This window comes from Chlorocebus sabaeus, chromosome 25 (genome assembly GCF_047675955.1).
Source record: "Chlorocebus sabaeus isolate Y175 chromosome 25, mChlSab1.0.hap1, whole genome shotgun sequence".
Taxonomy (NCBI): Eukaryota; Metazoa; Chordata; class Mammalia; order Primates; family Cercopithecidae; genus Chlorocebus; species Chlorocebus sabaeus.
The window spans coordinates 56,216,074-56,229,537 of record NC_132928.1 but is presented as its reverse complement, the minus strand read 5'-3'; the positions used below and the strand labels follow the sequence as shown (position 1 = coordinate 56,229,537).

The 13,464-nt window shown below is 40.6% G+C and overlaps 1 protein-coding gene across 1 annotated transcript in view; it reads right to left on the bottom strand.

The window, feature by feature from the left end:
- Positions 1-1,176: 1,176 nt before the first annotated feature.
- Positions 1,177-13,464, bottom strand: part of SLC9C2 (solute carrier family 9 member C2 (putative)) — a 96,296-nt gene continuing 84,008 nt past the window's right edge. Inside the window, exons 23-27 of the mRNA XM_037985941.2 lie at positions 7,900-8,031; positions 5,173-5,358; positions 3,540-3,624; positions 3,281-3,288; positions 1,177-1,622 (exon numbers count right to left, since the gene is read on the bottom strand). Of these exons, the coding sequence (XP_037841869.2) occupies positions 1,563-1,622; positions 3,281-3,288; positions 3,540-3,624; positions 5,173-5,358; positions 7,900-8,031 (471 nt within the window). The 3' untranslated portion in view covers positions 1,177-1,562. The remainder of the gene's footprint in view (positions 1,623-3,280; positions 3,289-3,539; positions 3,625-5,172; positions 5,359-7,899; positions 8,032-13,464) is intronic.

Here is a 13,464-nt window from a genome sequence, read left to right as displayed (position 1 = left end):
GGGCTGGGCAAGATAGTAACAAATGAGGAACTCAATTATTTGAGTCTTAATTCCCCTTTGTGAAATAGGGTCCCTTTAAGAGAGAGGAGAGGAAGGCCCTGGGAGGATGCCTAAAAAGAGTGAGGTTACCTGGTTTAAAGGAACTATTGACCATAAATTTGGTCAATGCAACTTTCCTTTCCCCAACAAATACACTGCAAACCACCTTGATTATCATAAATAACAGTGGCAGGACCAACATTGCTATTAGAAGGGTCTTTGGGCTGGGGATGAAGTGGGCCAAGGGACTTCTCTTGCTGTTTATGGCTGGGCGTGGTGGCTCACGCCTGTAATCCCAGTACTTTGGGAGGCCAAGGTGGGCAGATCATGAGGTCAGGAGGTCAAGACCATCCTGGCTAACATCATGAAACCCTGTCACCACTAAAAATCAAAAAAGGTAGCTGAGCATGGTGGCATGTGCCTGTAGTCTCAGCTACTCCAGAGGCTGTGGCAGGAGATTTGCTTGAACCTAGGAAGTAGGCGTTGCAGTGAGTCAAGATTGTGCACTGTACTCCAGCCTGGGTGACAGAGTGAAACTCCGTCTCAAAAAAAAAAAAAAGCTGTTTATTTGGGATGACTTGGCACCTGGCTGGGAAAAGACTAAAGGCCCTTGAAGCCTGTGCTTAGCACCATCACTACTATCTGGCCCACTTCAGCATTTGCCTAGCATCCTATTACCCTGTCAGAGTCATCTGCAACTCCAGTCCACCCGGCAGTCTGCTCTGGCCCAAACAGGAGCCCTAATAGAGACCTCTAGAGTCATGAGTCTTGCAGGCTGCCTCACCACCACCAGACTTGTCTCTATTCTGTCCTGGTCCAATATGAAAGGCCCGTGTTCCTTTTCAACTCTAGGCATGACTTCCAGCCTTCTCAGACTTCTCTAAATTGGTCCTGGTCACTGAAGAAAGAAGGAAAAGATGTGGGGGCAAAAATCTACATGACTCTCCATAACAAAATGTTTTGAAGTCTCTTGTTTTATCTTAAAAATTCATGCAAATTTGTCATCCTACTCGATAATATGTTTTTTAATATAAAATGTTTTAAGTAACCCACCAGTTAAATGAGTGAACCTTTTTCTTTAAAAGATGCTCAAGTAAAATTGGTACTCTAGGAAGATGTCTATGATCAGCCTGTGACCCCACAAATTGCAAGCGTAGCAATCTATACATCCAGGAATCCACACTCCAAAGGCAGAAGCATGGAGATTTAGACTCTGGTGTCTACACGTGTGCATGATGTATGTCCCTCCTCACCGCAAATTCCATAGATCCCTATTCTTTGACCTAAATATCAGTGAGGGGGGAAAAATGGGGTGGGGCAAAATTACATCTTTCAAAAATACTCTGTAATTTTAATTTTTAAGTAATTCAGATGGGCTTTATTCTAATTTGTCCCAATTAATAAGTTGTAGCTAGGAGTGTCTTTTCTCACCACCTACATTTTGCTATTTTACCTCAATTTGTTTTAGCTGTATAGTTCAATATTTGCAGTAAGAAAAAAATATAATCGAAGTGTCAAGTTTATTACCTCATCTCTTGTCTTCCAGTCATATTCTCTCCCTGTTGTTCAAAGACCAGTGTCGACTGAGGTTAACCAAATCCGAGCATTGAACAGAAAAAGTAAATTAGGAATTTAAGAGTAAAGGCAACCAGAAAATATTTTGAAATATCTATTTGCTTTCTCCCTAGAAGTCTCCCTTTTCCCTTCCCCCTCTCAAATGTCCCTGTTTTTTCTTCCCTCAGAGGTTTGTGGTAGGCTCCCTAAAGTCCAATACAAGGGCTGACAAACTCATGTGGGAATAGGCAGATCACGTAAACAGTTGAAGTGGGCTGGGAAAAGGCAAGAGGGAGCCGTGTGGACTGTGGCAAGCTGCAGAGCGTCTGCTCCCTCTATAGACGCCAACTGATACTCAGCCCTATCTGTTGCCACATACAGGAATGAGGGCTGAGTGCTGGCTGACCTTATTTTTTCATGAAAACTTCAAAATCTGCATTTTTAAAATGCAAAACATTTGTTTCTATTTGGCAACTAATTTTAAAATTTTAAAAGAAAACAAGTGACTCTTAAACAAACTAAGAGTCAAAGATCCAGTCCATGTGCCTACCATTTGTGACTTTTGTCTCAAACCCATGAAGAATACAAAGTGATGTGTTTCCTCTATCTAAAAATGATTACAGAGGAACTCATGAAGAAAAGGGGCCTGTGAGCACAAGAACACTAGGGACCTGTGCCCTGCTCCCTGACAGTGCTTAAGATCTCTGACTCAATAGCACTTCTTAGGGTGACCCAAGGGGGCTGACGCTAGGCCCTGAGTTCCCAGCCTTGCCATAGACTCCTGCGCCCCAAGAGTGATTTGGAAGCAGCGGAGCAGCAGACTTTCAGAGACTGTGTGGGCTGGGGAAATGGTCATCTCAGTGCTAGCCCACTTGGACAGGTGACCCAATAGCAGAGGAGGCTCCCTAAATCACAGTGCTATGTATGACCCTAGAAGAGGGGATGGAGGGTGAGCCACAGGAACCTCTGAGATTCAAATTGCTGCCAAGGGAAAAGTATAATTACTTATTGAATATCTGTCTCTCCTCCCTGTGAAGGCAAATACCTCATCTGGCTCACTCACCAATTGGCTCTTGGCACAGTACCCAGCACACAGTGGGGCTGAATTTTATAAAAAGTATGCAATTGAGAAATAGTGAGATGTAAGATACTGAGAAAACCTCACTCTTCGCACACAATTTGAAATCATGTAAATCCCTCCCCCAAAGCAACAATTCATTAAGAATTGCATAATATATAAACCGATGGATCACATGAATTGTAAACACTGGGATGGTGCAGGTTAGAGTTACAAACCCAGAATGTGTCCTCAAGCTGGGACAGCTGGGAGAATGTTGTCATTAGGCTTGGGAGGGCAGGGATGCTAAGCAGAAGATGAAAGATCCTGAGTGTGCTTTTTCTAGCAAGCTCTTCCTATCAAGTCTTCTCTGTATAATGCTTAGCATCATGATGCATGCAGTTGGATGCTAATAAACGTAACTATAACTACTCAGTGACTATCAAAGCATACTCAAAGCAAGTCATTTGACTTGTAGCTGTGACCATGGTTTGGAATACTCACTGAGCATGGGTAAGGTTCCCTATTCCTTTCAGTTGCTGGGAGCAAACCAGCTCCCCTGTTCCCACCCCATTGCTGCACTGCCAGCACCATGTGGTTCCAGCCTACCAGGGCAGCAACAGAGTGCACCGCAGAAGCTGCTCTCCCCTGACTAGTGTATGGAGGGAAGGACACGGCAGAGGAAGGAGCCACCTGGATTTTAGGGTCTGGAAGTCTCTCATATGTGACCTCCCAGAGCAATGTGGCAGCCAGGGTGGGCCCGAGGATGGGGACTAATGATAAACCCACATAGTGCCCTCTCAAATCACTTTCTTAGAGTTAAAGGAATTTTACATGTATTGAAGTTCCTTCTCAATAGTTTTCCTACCACTAAAGGTCTATCCCTTACCCATGACATTGGTGTTACTATTCCTTTGGGTAAGCTCTGATGCTTGGACTATTAGCAGCTTGCTTAAATCAGAAGTTCCCTGAACCTAGAGGAGAAAAGTCAAAATTAGTCAAAAGAGCATTCTTTGATCTCTAACCTGGCTTCTTTCTGACCTTTCCAAAGAATATAAAAAATAAGCCAAAGCGTAGAGCTGGGTCTTCAATCTTGGCTCTGTATTCTAAATTTCAAATCCTCTTTGATGTTGAGAAGTCTTAGACCAACAAATTGTCCTTGCATATTTAGACACCAGAGAGGAAATTTCTACACCTTACTTATAACTAGACTGGAAATTCCCAGTTTGGAAAGCAGGGAATCCCCAGCATCCAGTAAGCTACTTTTACTCCTACACTGAAGCTCAAGGGCTCAAGGCTCAGCATTCCCAGGATGGCAAGACTGTCTTCCTTTCTTAGACCATTTGTCCTATGTACCATAAAATCTGCCTCCCAGAATGCCAGCAGCAAACAAGGAATCATCGTAACTATCATTTTTAGATTACCACACATTATCTCATTTAATCCTCACAATAACCCGATAAGATGGCTGCTGACCTTATCCCTATCTATCTTACTAAGAAGGAAATTGAGGGTCAGAAAGGTTAAGCAGCTTACCTAAGCTCAAGTACAAGTAGGCACAGGGGTCAAGTTTTAAGTCTAAGTGTGCCTGACTCCAAACCCTGGTCTCTTAAGACACTAAGCTGCAGTATTACTCCTGTTGCCCGCTTGCCTCTTACCTCCACCCTTTGTTTCAAAACTGAACAAGATTTTAATTTTCTATTAAAAACATTTAAATTACCTTCATCATTTGAATTGATGAAAGGTACAAAGTAAGAATGTTTTGAAAGGAAAAAATTCACTTTTTAGGTTTACCAACTTTTCCAGGACAAATTTTCCTAATGAATTTTCACAGTCTGAACTGGCAGAAAAGGTCTCTCCCATAGGGGAGAAACTTACTCCCAGATTTAAAAAGATGTCATCTCTTCCCATGGCCTCTTGGTCCTCCCCATTCCTTTGTCCAGTGGCAGGCAGCTTGGGTCATTAGGGACTTTGCTTCTACCCTTCCCACGCCCTGTTATGTCCTAGGTGGTCACACTTCCTTTGTCTTTACAGAGGTATGGAATGCTGAGACCCAGGGCCCAGGATCTACTATCAAGTGCCCATAGCCCCTAATGTGGCAACAAAGTGATGTGGCCCCGGCTCTACTCCTTTCTTGTCAACTGGTGCAGATACTTCCAGAGCTATGCAGATACTTCCAGAGCTATGCTAGAACATGGCATCATTGCATTGGTGTAAACCAGGGAAAACTTACTGCATCTCATCCTTCCTCTGGCACAGCCGCATGCCAGAGCAAAGGGCGTGCATGGCAAGCAAACAGCAGGCAGATTCCAGCTCCCTGTCCCTTGGGCACACCCTTGTGTAAGGCACCTGTACTACAGTACACAGAAGCCCTTGGTACATTTTTACTGTTTGCAAAAGGCAAGTAAGAACTACACGGTCATTCCAGGTTAAATTTCTTTTTAAGGTGGCCAGTTGAGTTTTAAAGTCACTTTTGAAGCACTGTGAAAAGCAAGAGACTCTTTAGAAACGATACTTCTTACCTGCTCACAGGTTGTAGGTATAATGCAAGGTGCAAAATATGGTTCCTCTGTCTTAATATCAATTACACTGCCATACACAATGATAACAAATTTCATGGTCATATTATCAATACTCATTTCATTATAGCTTGATAAAGTTTCCACATATGCTTGATTGAACATCACACACTTCTGAAACCTTAAGTCCTACAATAAAATTGCATTTTTAAAAACAAGTCATACAAACTGACAGATGGTATCAAGAAGAAAACAGATTCACTGATCGATCTGAATTATTTGAGGATGTCAGAAGGTACACGGCCCCTGGCACCAACAGACAGGATTTATTTAGCATTCAGAATGGCCTCTGACAAATTTCTAAATTCCAAGTGTTTGCGCTGTTAATGGGCCCTGGATACTGTTGCCCAGCCCTAATTTGTGAGCTGTCAGCCACAGCAGGGTAGTCGGCTATGACTCAGGAGATTTCTATTTGCACAAAGACCCAGAGTCTTAAAAGATTCAGAGGGTCACCTAGCAGTAAGCTTACATTCCATTTGACAGGTGAATAGAAATAACACAAAGCCAAAAGAAAGCAAGCTAGAGTCTGAGCTATACTTCAAGGCTCAGAGTCATAGACTTTAGAACTGGGAGGGAGCTATTATGGGTTGAATTGAGCACACACACACACACACACACACACACACACACGCACCCCACCTCCCACCCAATTCTTATGCTGAAGTCCTAACTCCCAGTATCCCGGAATGTGACCTTATGGAAATGGGTCACTGCAGATGCAATTAGTTAAGATGAAGTCATACTGGAAGAAGATGGGCCTCTAATTTGAATAACTAGTGTCCTTAGAAAAAAGGGAAATTTGGACACAGACTTGCACACAGGGAGAATGCCACGTGAATATGAAGGCAGCTATTTATAAGCCAAGGAGGGAGGCCTGGCCCAGATTCTCCCTCACAGCCCCTCAGTAGGAGCCAACCCTCCCAACACCTTGATTTCTAATTTCTAGCCTCCAGAACTGTGAAACAATGCATTTCTGTTTTTTTTACGCCACCCAGTTTGTGGTACTTTGTTACAGCAGTGCTTGCAAACTAACCCAGGAACTTAGAGATCAGCCCAACAGTAGGAATCTCCTGCACAGGACCCTGACAGGGCTGTCAGCTCAGTCTAAACATCTCCACCCCCAAGCAGGGCACGGCTACAAGAGCCAGTCCTTGAATCTCAGTCATTGACAGGCGAATCATACATTTATTTGCTGAGGGCACCAGCACAACTAGGACACCAAAAACATTTAAAAATTAGCAAATTTATCTAGCATTTCACAACCAGAAAATCTAAAGACAATCAGCTGTTTTAGTTTGATTTTAAAATGCATATACTTTTTGAGTTCTGTGATTTAGAGGGAAAAAAATCTTAATTGGCTAGTTCTTTAATGGGAAAAAAACAGAAAGAAATAAACTATTAAATAGAGATTCTCTGTTTAAAAGTAGACATTTTTTAATGTTTTGTATCTGTACTTTCTCATTTGTATAATGAATATGTGTTGCTTGTGAATTAAAAAAAAATGTAAAGGACATTCACCTTATTATTGAGTCAAGTCTGAGTCCATAGTTTCTATCCATTCGTCCTAATTCTCACCCCTGGAGTCTCATACTAGACTCTAAATTTGTCCCACTTCTCATGAAGAGGCAAGGTAAAAGGAAAAGAGAAGAATTCCAATCCCCTTATCCGTCTGCTAAAATTTTTCTGAAAGTTATTATTGCAATATAGTAAAAGAAACCTTACTGGCATGTATGACACACTCATTTTTTAACCGAATGTTTATTTCTATCCAGTTGCTCAGTTCAGTGAATATTACTGAACTTCAGATCTTTCCCAGTTCACTTCCCAGTTCTGACTCACTAGCTAGTAAGGGTTCCAACAGTTACTAAATAGGATACAAATGTGAGACTGTAAATTGTGCTTGTCCAGAGACAAACTTGAACCACTACTGTTTGGAAGGGAAGTCCATGAGAGAGGCTCAGTCACCTCCACAAAGATTTTGAAAAGGCAGGAGATTTATAGATTTATATTAACATTGGCAGAGTAGGCAATAATAAATATAGACGGAGCATTTGTTAACACATTCTGATTAACACTATGCTTGGTTCAGGGGGGATCTACCTATTTTGAATTTGCTAAATCTACCTTTTTTTTTAAATGATTGCAAGTAGCTTGGGAAAATTAGCTGTGACAAAAGGATTGACAACCTGTAGGAACTCAGGATAAGAGAGCAGTTAAAATTCTAGCAATCTCATTTTAGAAAATCCGACACAGGGCCAGGCACGGTAGCTCACGCCTATAATCCCAGCACTTTGGGAGGCTGAAGTAAGCAGATCACTTGAGGTCAGGAGTTCAAGACCAGCCTGGACAACATGGTGAAACCCTGCCTCTACTAATAATAATTTAAAAAATGAGCCAGGGGTTGTGGCAGGCGCCTATAATCCCAGCTACTTGGGAGGCTGAGGCAGGAGAATTGCTTGAACCTGGGAGACAGAGGTTGCAGTAAGCTGAGATTGCACCATTGCACTCCAGCGTGGGCAACAGAGTGAGACTCTGTCTCAAAAACACACACACACACACACACGCACACAAATTTCCTTTCTATTTTTGTCTCAAAAATATGAAAGGCATTCTGTAAAAAATACAATGCATAAAAATTCAATTTATTAATATTTTAATCATGTAACTTACCTCGTCAATAAGACTTGATTCAAAATACTGGTAGGCAGTACTGAGAGCAAGCTTTAGCCATATTTTATATTCCAGAGATGGCCAGAAGGCATCAAAGCCTTCATATAAATCCTCCAGGGAGATAAAGCAGGCCTGAAACAAAAAGACCGCAGGCCATAGCAGCTTGATTTGGAACTAAATTACAAGACCGTCGAAAAACAAGATGCCTGTGGATTTAACCTTCAGAAAAACTATCAATTCTAGCATAATTATGATACTCTTGTCATTTAGAAGCATTTGTATTGTGAAAATGGTTGTTTGCTAAGTATAAGATGATAAAATGCATGGTGCGATTAAAGCTATAGACTTTAATAAGAGACCAGAAAAATGTATATCAGTCAATAGATACAATGAAGGATATGGCTCATGAGCCCAAAGCCCAGGATTCAGGAACTAAGCCATATGAACCTATCTATTTTTATTGTCATGGTAGATAAAGTGAGCTCATTCATGGTATTTGTTTCCAGAGGCAAACAGTTTACCTGAATAAAAAAAATACACTTTCAGATTCAAGTTACACGAACTTCAGTGAATTCAATTCAGCCTTATGACTAAACTCATGCCTCTTCCAAAAATAAAATGACATGAAATAGCTAAAACAACATTTCCTTCCACTCCACACACCCCTAAGACTCTGGATCCTGCTCTGTTGCATCAGATAGTCTCCAAAGATGGAGAATTCTTTGACTCATTTCTTTTTTTTTTTTTTTTTAATTATTTTATTTTACTTTAAGTTCCGGGATACAAGTACAGAGTGTGTCGGTTTGTTACATAGGTCTACGTGTGCCATGGTGCTTTGCTGCACCTATCAACATATCATCTAGGTTTTAAGCCCCACATGTATTAGCTGTTTAACCTAATGCTCTCATTCCTCTCACCCCCTCAATCCCCAAATGGCCCTGGTGTGTGATGTTCCCCTCCCTGTGTCCATGTGTTCTCATTGTTCAACTCCCACTTATGAGTGAGAACATGCAGTTTTTGGTTTTCTGTTCTGTGTTAGTTTGCTGAGGATGATGGCTTCCAGTTTCATCTGTGTCCCTGCAAAGGACATGTTCTCATTCCTTTTTATGGCTGCATAGTATTCCATGGTGTATATGTACCACATTTTTTGATGGGCATTTAAGTTGGTTCCATGTCTTTGCTATTGTGAATAGTGCCAAAATAAACATACATGTGCATGTGTCTTTATAGTAGAATGATTTATATTCCTTTGGGTAGAATTCGGCTGTGAGTCTATCCGGACCTGGGCTTTTTATGGTTGGGCATATACTCAGTAATGGTATTTCTGGTTCTAGGTCCTTGAGGAATCACCACACTGTCTTCCACAACGGTTGAACTAATTTGCATTCCCACCAACAGTGTGAAAGCGTTCTTAGTTCTCCACAGCCTCATGAGCATCTGTTGTTTCCTGGCTTTTTTTTTTCCTTTCTTTTCTTTTTCTTTTTTCTTTTTTTTTTTTTTTTTTTTTTTTTTTGAGACAGAGTCTCACTCTGTCACCAAGCTAGAGTGCAGTGGTGCATCTCAGCTTACTGCAACCTCCACCTCCTGGGTTCAAGCAATTATCCTGCCTCAGCCTCCCGAGTAGCTGTGACTATAGGTGTGCCACCATGCCCAGCTAATTTTTGTATTTTTAGTAGAGATGGCATTTCACCATGTTGGCCAGGATGGTCTCCATCTCTTGAACTCACGATTCGTCTGCCTCGGCCTTCCAAAGGGCTGGGATCACAGGTGTGAGCCACCATGCCTGGCCCATTTCCTAACTTTTAATAATTGCCATTCTGATTGGCGTGAGATGGTATCTCATTGCGGTTTTGATATGCATTTTTGTAATCAGTGATGTTGAGCTTTTTTTCATGTTTGTTGTCCACGTAAATGACTTCTCTTGAAAGATGTCTGTTCATATCCTTTGCCCACTTTTTGATGGGATTTTTTCTTGTAAATTTGTTTAAGTTCCTTGTAGATTCCAGATATTAGACCTTTGTCAGTTGGGTAGATTGCAATATTTTTCTACCATTCTGTAGGTTGCCTATTCATGTTGTGCAGAAGCTCTTTAATTAGATCCCACTTGTCAATTTGGGCTTTTGTTGCAATTGCCTTTGGCATTTTTGTCACGAAGTCTTTGCTCATGCCTATGTCCTGGATGGTATTGCTTAGGTTTTCTTCTAGGGTTTTTATGGTTTTGGGTTTTACATGTAAGTCATCTTGAGTTAATTTTTGTAAAAGGTATAAGGAAGAGGTCCAGTTTTAGTTTTCTGCATATGGCTCGCAAGTTTTCCCAGCACCATTTACTGAATAGGAGATCCTTTCCCCATTGCTTGTTTTTATCAGGTTTGTCGAAGATCAGACGGTTGTATATGTGTACAGTTATTTCTGAGGCCTCTGTTCTGTTCCATTGGTCCACATGTCTGTTTTGGTACCAGTACCATGTTATTTTGGTTATTGTAGCCTTATAGTATAGTTTGAAGCCAAGTAGCATGATGCCTCCAGCTTTGTTCTTTTTGCTTAGGATTGTCTTGGCTATGTGGGCTCATTTTTGGTTCCATACAAAATTTTAAATAGTTTTTTTTCTAATTCTGTGAAGAAGAATGTCAATGGTAGTTTGATGGAAATAGCATTGAATCTATAAATAACTTTGGGCAGTATGGCCATTTTCATGCTATTGATTCTTCCTATCCACGAGCATGGAATGTTTTTCCATTTGTTTGTGTCCCCTCTTATTTCCTTGAGGAGTGGCTTGTAGTTCTCCTTGAAAAGGTCCTTCACATCCCTTGTTAGTTATATTCCTAGGTATTTTATTCCCTTTGTAGCAATTATGAATCAGAGTTCATTCATGATTTGGCTCTCTGTTTGTCTGTTGTTGGTGCATAGCAATGCTTGTGATTTTTGCACATTGATTTTGTATCCTGAGACCTTGCTGAAATTGCTTATCAGTTTAAGGAGTTTGGGGACTGAGACAATGGGGTTTTCTAAATATAGAATCATGTCACCTGCAAACAGAGACAATTTGATTTCCTCTCTTCCCATTTGCATATCTTTATTATTTATCTTGCCTGGTTGCCCAGCCAGAACTTCTAATACTATGTTGAATAGGAGTGGTGAGAGAGGGCATCCTTGTCTTGTGCCAGTTTTCAAAGGAAATGCTTCCAGCTCTTGCCATTCAGTATGATATTGGCTGTGGGTTTGTCATAAATAGCTCTTATTATTTTGAGATATATTCCATCAATACCTACCTTATTGAGAGTTTTTAACATGAAGGGATGTTGAATTTTATTGAAGGCCTTTTCTGCATCTATTGAGATGATCATGTGGTTTTGTCATTGGTTCTGTTTATGTGATGGATTATGTTTAGTGATTTGCATATGTCGAACCAGTCTTGCATCCCAGGGATGAAGCTGACTTGATCGTGGTGGATAAACTTTTTGATGTGTTGCTGGATTTGGTTTGCCAGTATTTTATTGAGGATTTTTACATTGATGTTCATCAGAGATATTGGCCTGAAGTTTTCTTTTTGTTGTTGTTGCGCCTCTGCCAGGTTTTGGTATCAGGATGATGCTGGCCTCATAAAATGAGTTAGGGAGGTGTCCCACCTTTTCAATTTTTTGGAGTAGTTTCAGAAGGAATGGTACCCACTCCTCTTTGTATCTCTGGTAGAATTTGGCTGTGAGTCTATCTGGTCCTGGGCTTTTTTGGGTTGGCAGGCTATTAATTACTGCTTCAACTTCAGAACTCATTATTGGTCTATTCAGGGATTTTAATTCTTCCTAGTTTAGTCTTGGGAGGGTGTATGTGTCCAGGAATTTATCCTTTTCTTTTAGATTTTCTAGTTTATTTACATAGAGGTGTTGATTCTCTGATGGTAGTTTGTATTTCTGTAGGGTCAGTGGTGATATCCCCTTTATCATTTTTTATTATGTCTTTTTTATTTCTCTCTCTTTTCTTCTTTATTAATCTAGCTAGCAGTCTATCTACTTTGTTAATTTTTTCCAAAAAATCAGCTCCTGGATTCACTGATTTTTTTAAAGGGTTTTTTGTGTCTCTATCTCCTTCATTTCTGCTCTGATGTTAATTATTTGTTGTCTTCTGCTAGCTTTTGGACTTGTTTGCTCTTGCTTCTCTAGCTCTTTTAATTGTGATGGTAGGGTGTTGATTTGAGATCTTTCTAGCTTTCTGATATGGGCATTTAGTGCTTATAAATTTACCTCTTAACACTGCTTTAGCTGTGTCCCAGAGATTCCATTATGTTGTCTCTTTGTTCTCATTGGTTTCAAAGAACTTCTTGATTTCTGCCTCAATTTCATTATTTACCCAGGAGTCATTCAGGAACAGATTGCTCAATTTCCATGTACTTCAGTTTCCATGGTTTTGAGAGAGTTTCATAATTCTGAGTTCTAATTTGATTGCACTGTGGTCGAGAGAGAGTTTGTTATAGTTTCGGTTCTTTTGCATTTGCCGAGGAGTGTTTTGCTTCCAATTATGTGGTCGATTTTAAAATAAGTGCCATGTGGCACTGAGAATAATGTATATTCTGTTGATTTGGGGTGGAGAGTTCTGTAAATGTCTATTAGTTCCACTTGATCCAGAGCTGAGTTCAGGTCCTGAATATCCTTGTTAATTTTCTGTCTTGTTGATCTGTCTAATAGTGACATTGGGGTGTTAAAGTCTACCACTATTATTGTGTGGAAGTCCAAGTCTCTTTGTAAGTCTCTAAGAATTTATTTTATGAATCTGGGTGCTCCTGTATTGGGTGCATATATATTTAGGATAGTTAGCTCTTCTTGTTGAATTGATCCCTTTACCATTATGTAATGCCCTTATTTGTCTTTTTTGATCTTTGCTGGTTTAAAGTCTGTTTTGTCAGATACTAGTATTGCAACACCTGCTTTTTTTGTTTTGTTTTCCATTTGCTTGGTAATTTTTCCTCCATCCCTTTGTTTTGAGCCTATGTGGGTCTTTGCATGTGAGATGAGTCTCCTAAATGCACCACACCAATGAGTCCTGACTCTTTATCCAATTTGCCTACTTCTGTCTTTTAATTGGGGCATTTAGCCCATTTACATTTAAGGTTAACTTTGTTATGTGTGAATTTGAGCGTGTCATCGTGACACTATCTGGTTATTTTGCACACTATGCAAAATAGTTGATGCAGAATAGTTGATGCAGTTTCTTCATAGTGCCATTGGCCTTTATATATTTGGAGTGTTATTGCAGTGGCTGGTACCAGTTGTCCCTTTCCATATTTAGTGCTTCCTTCAGGAGCTCTTCCAAGGCAGGCCTGGTGATGACAAAATCCCTCAGCATTTGTTTGTCTGGAAAGAATTTTATTTCTCCTTTTTCTATGAAGCTTAGTTTAGCTGGGTATGAAGGTCTGGGATGAAAATTATTTTCTTTAAGAATGTTGAATATTGGCCCCCACTGTCTTCTGGCTTGTAGGGTTTCTGCTGAGAGGTTCACTGTTAGTCTGATGGGCTTCCTTTTGTAGGTGACCTGGCCTTTCTCTCTGGCTGCCCTTAACATTTTTTCCTTCAT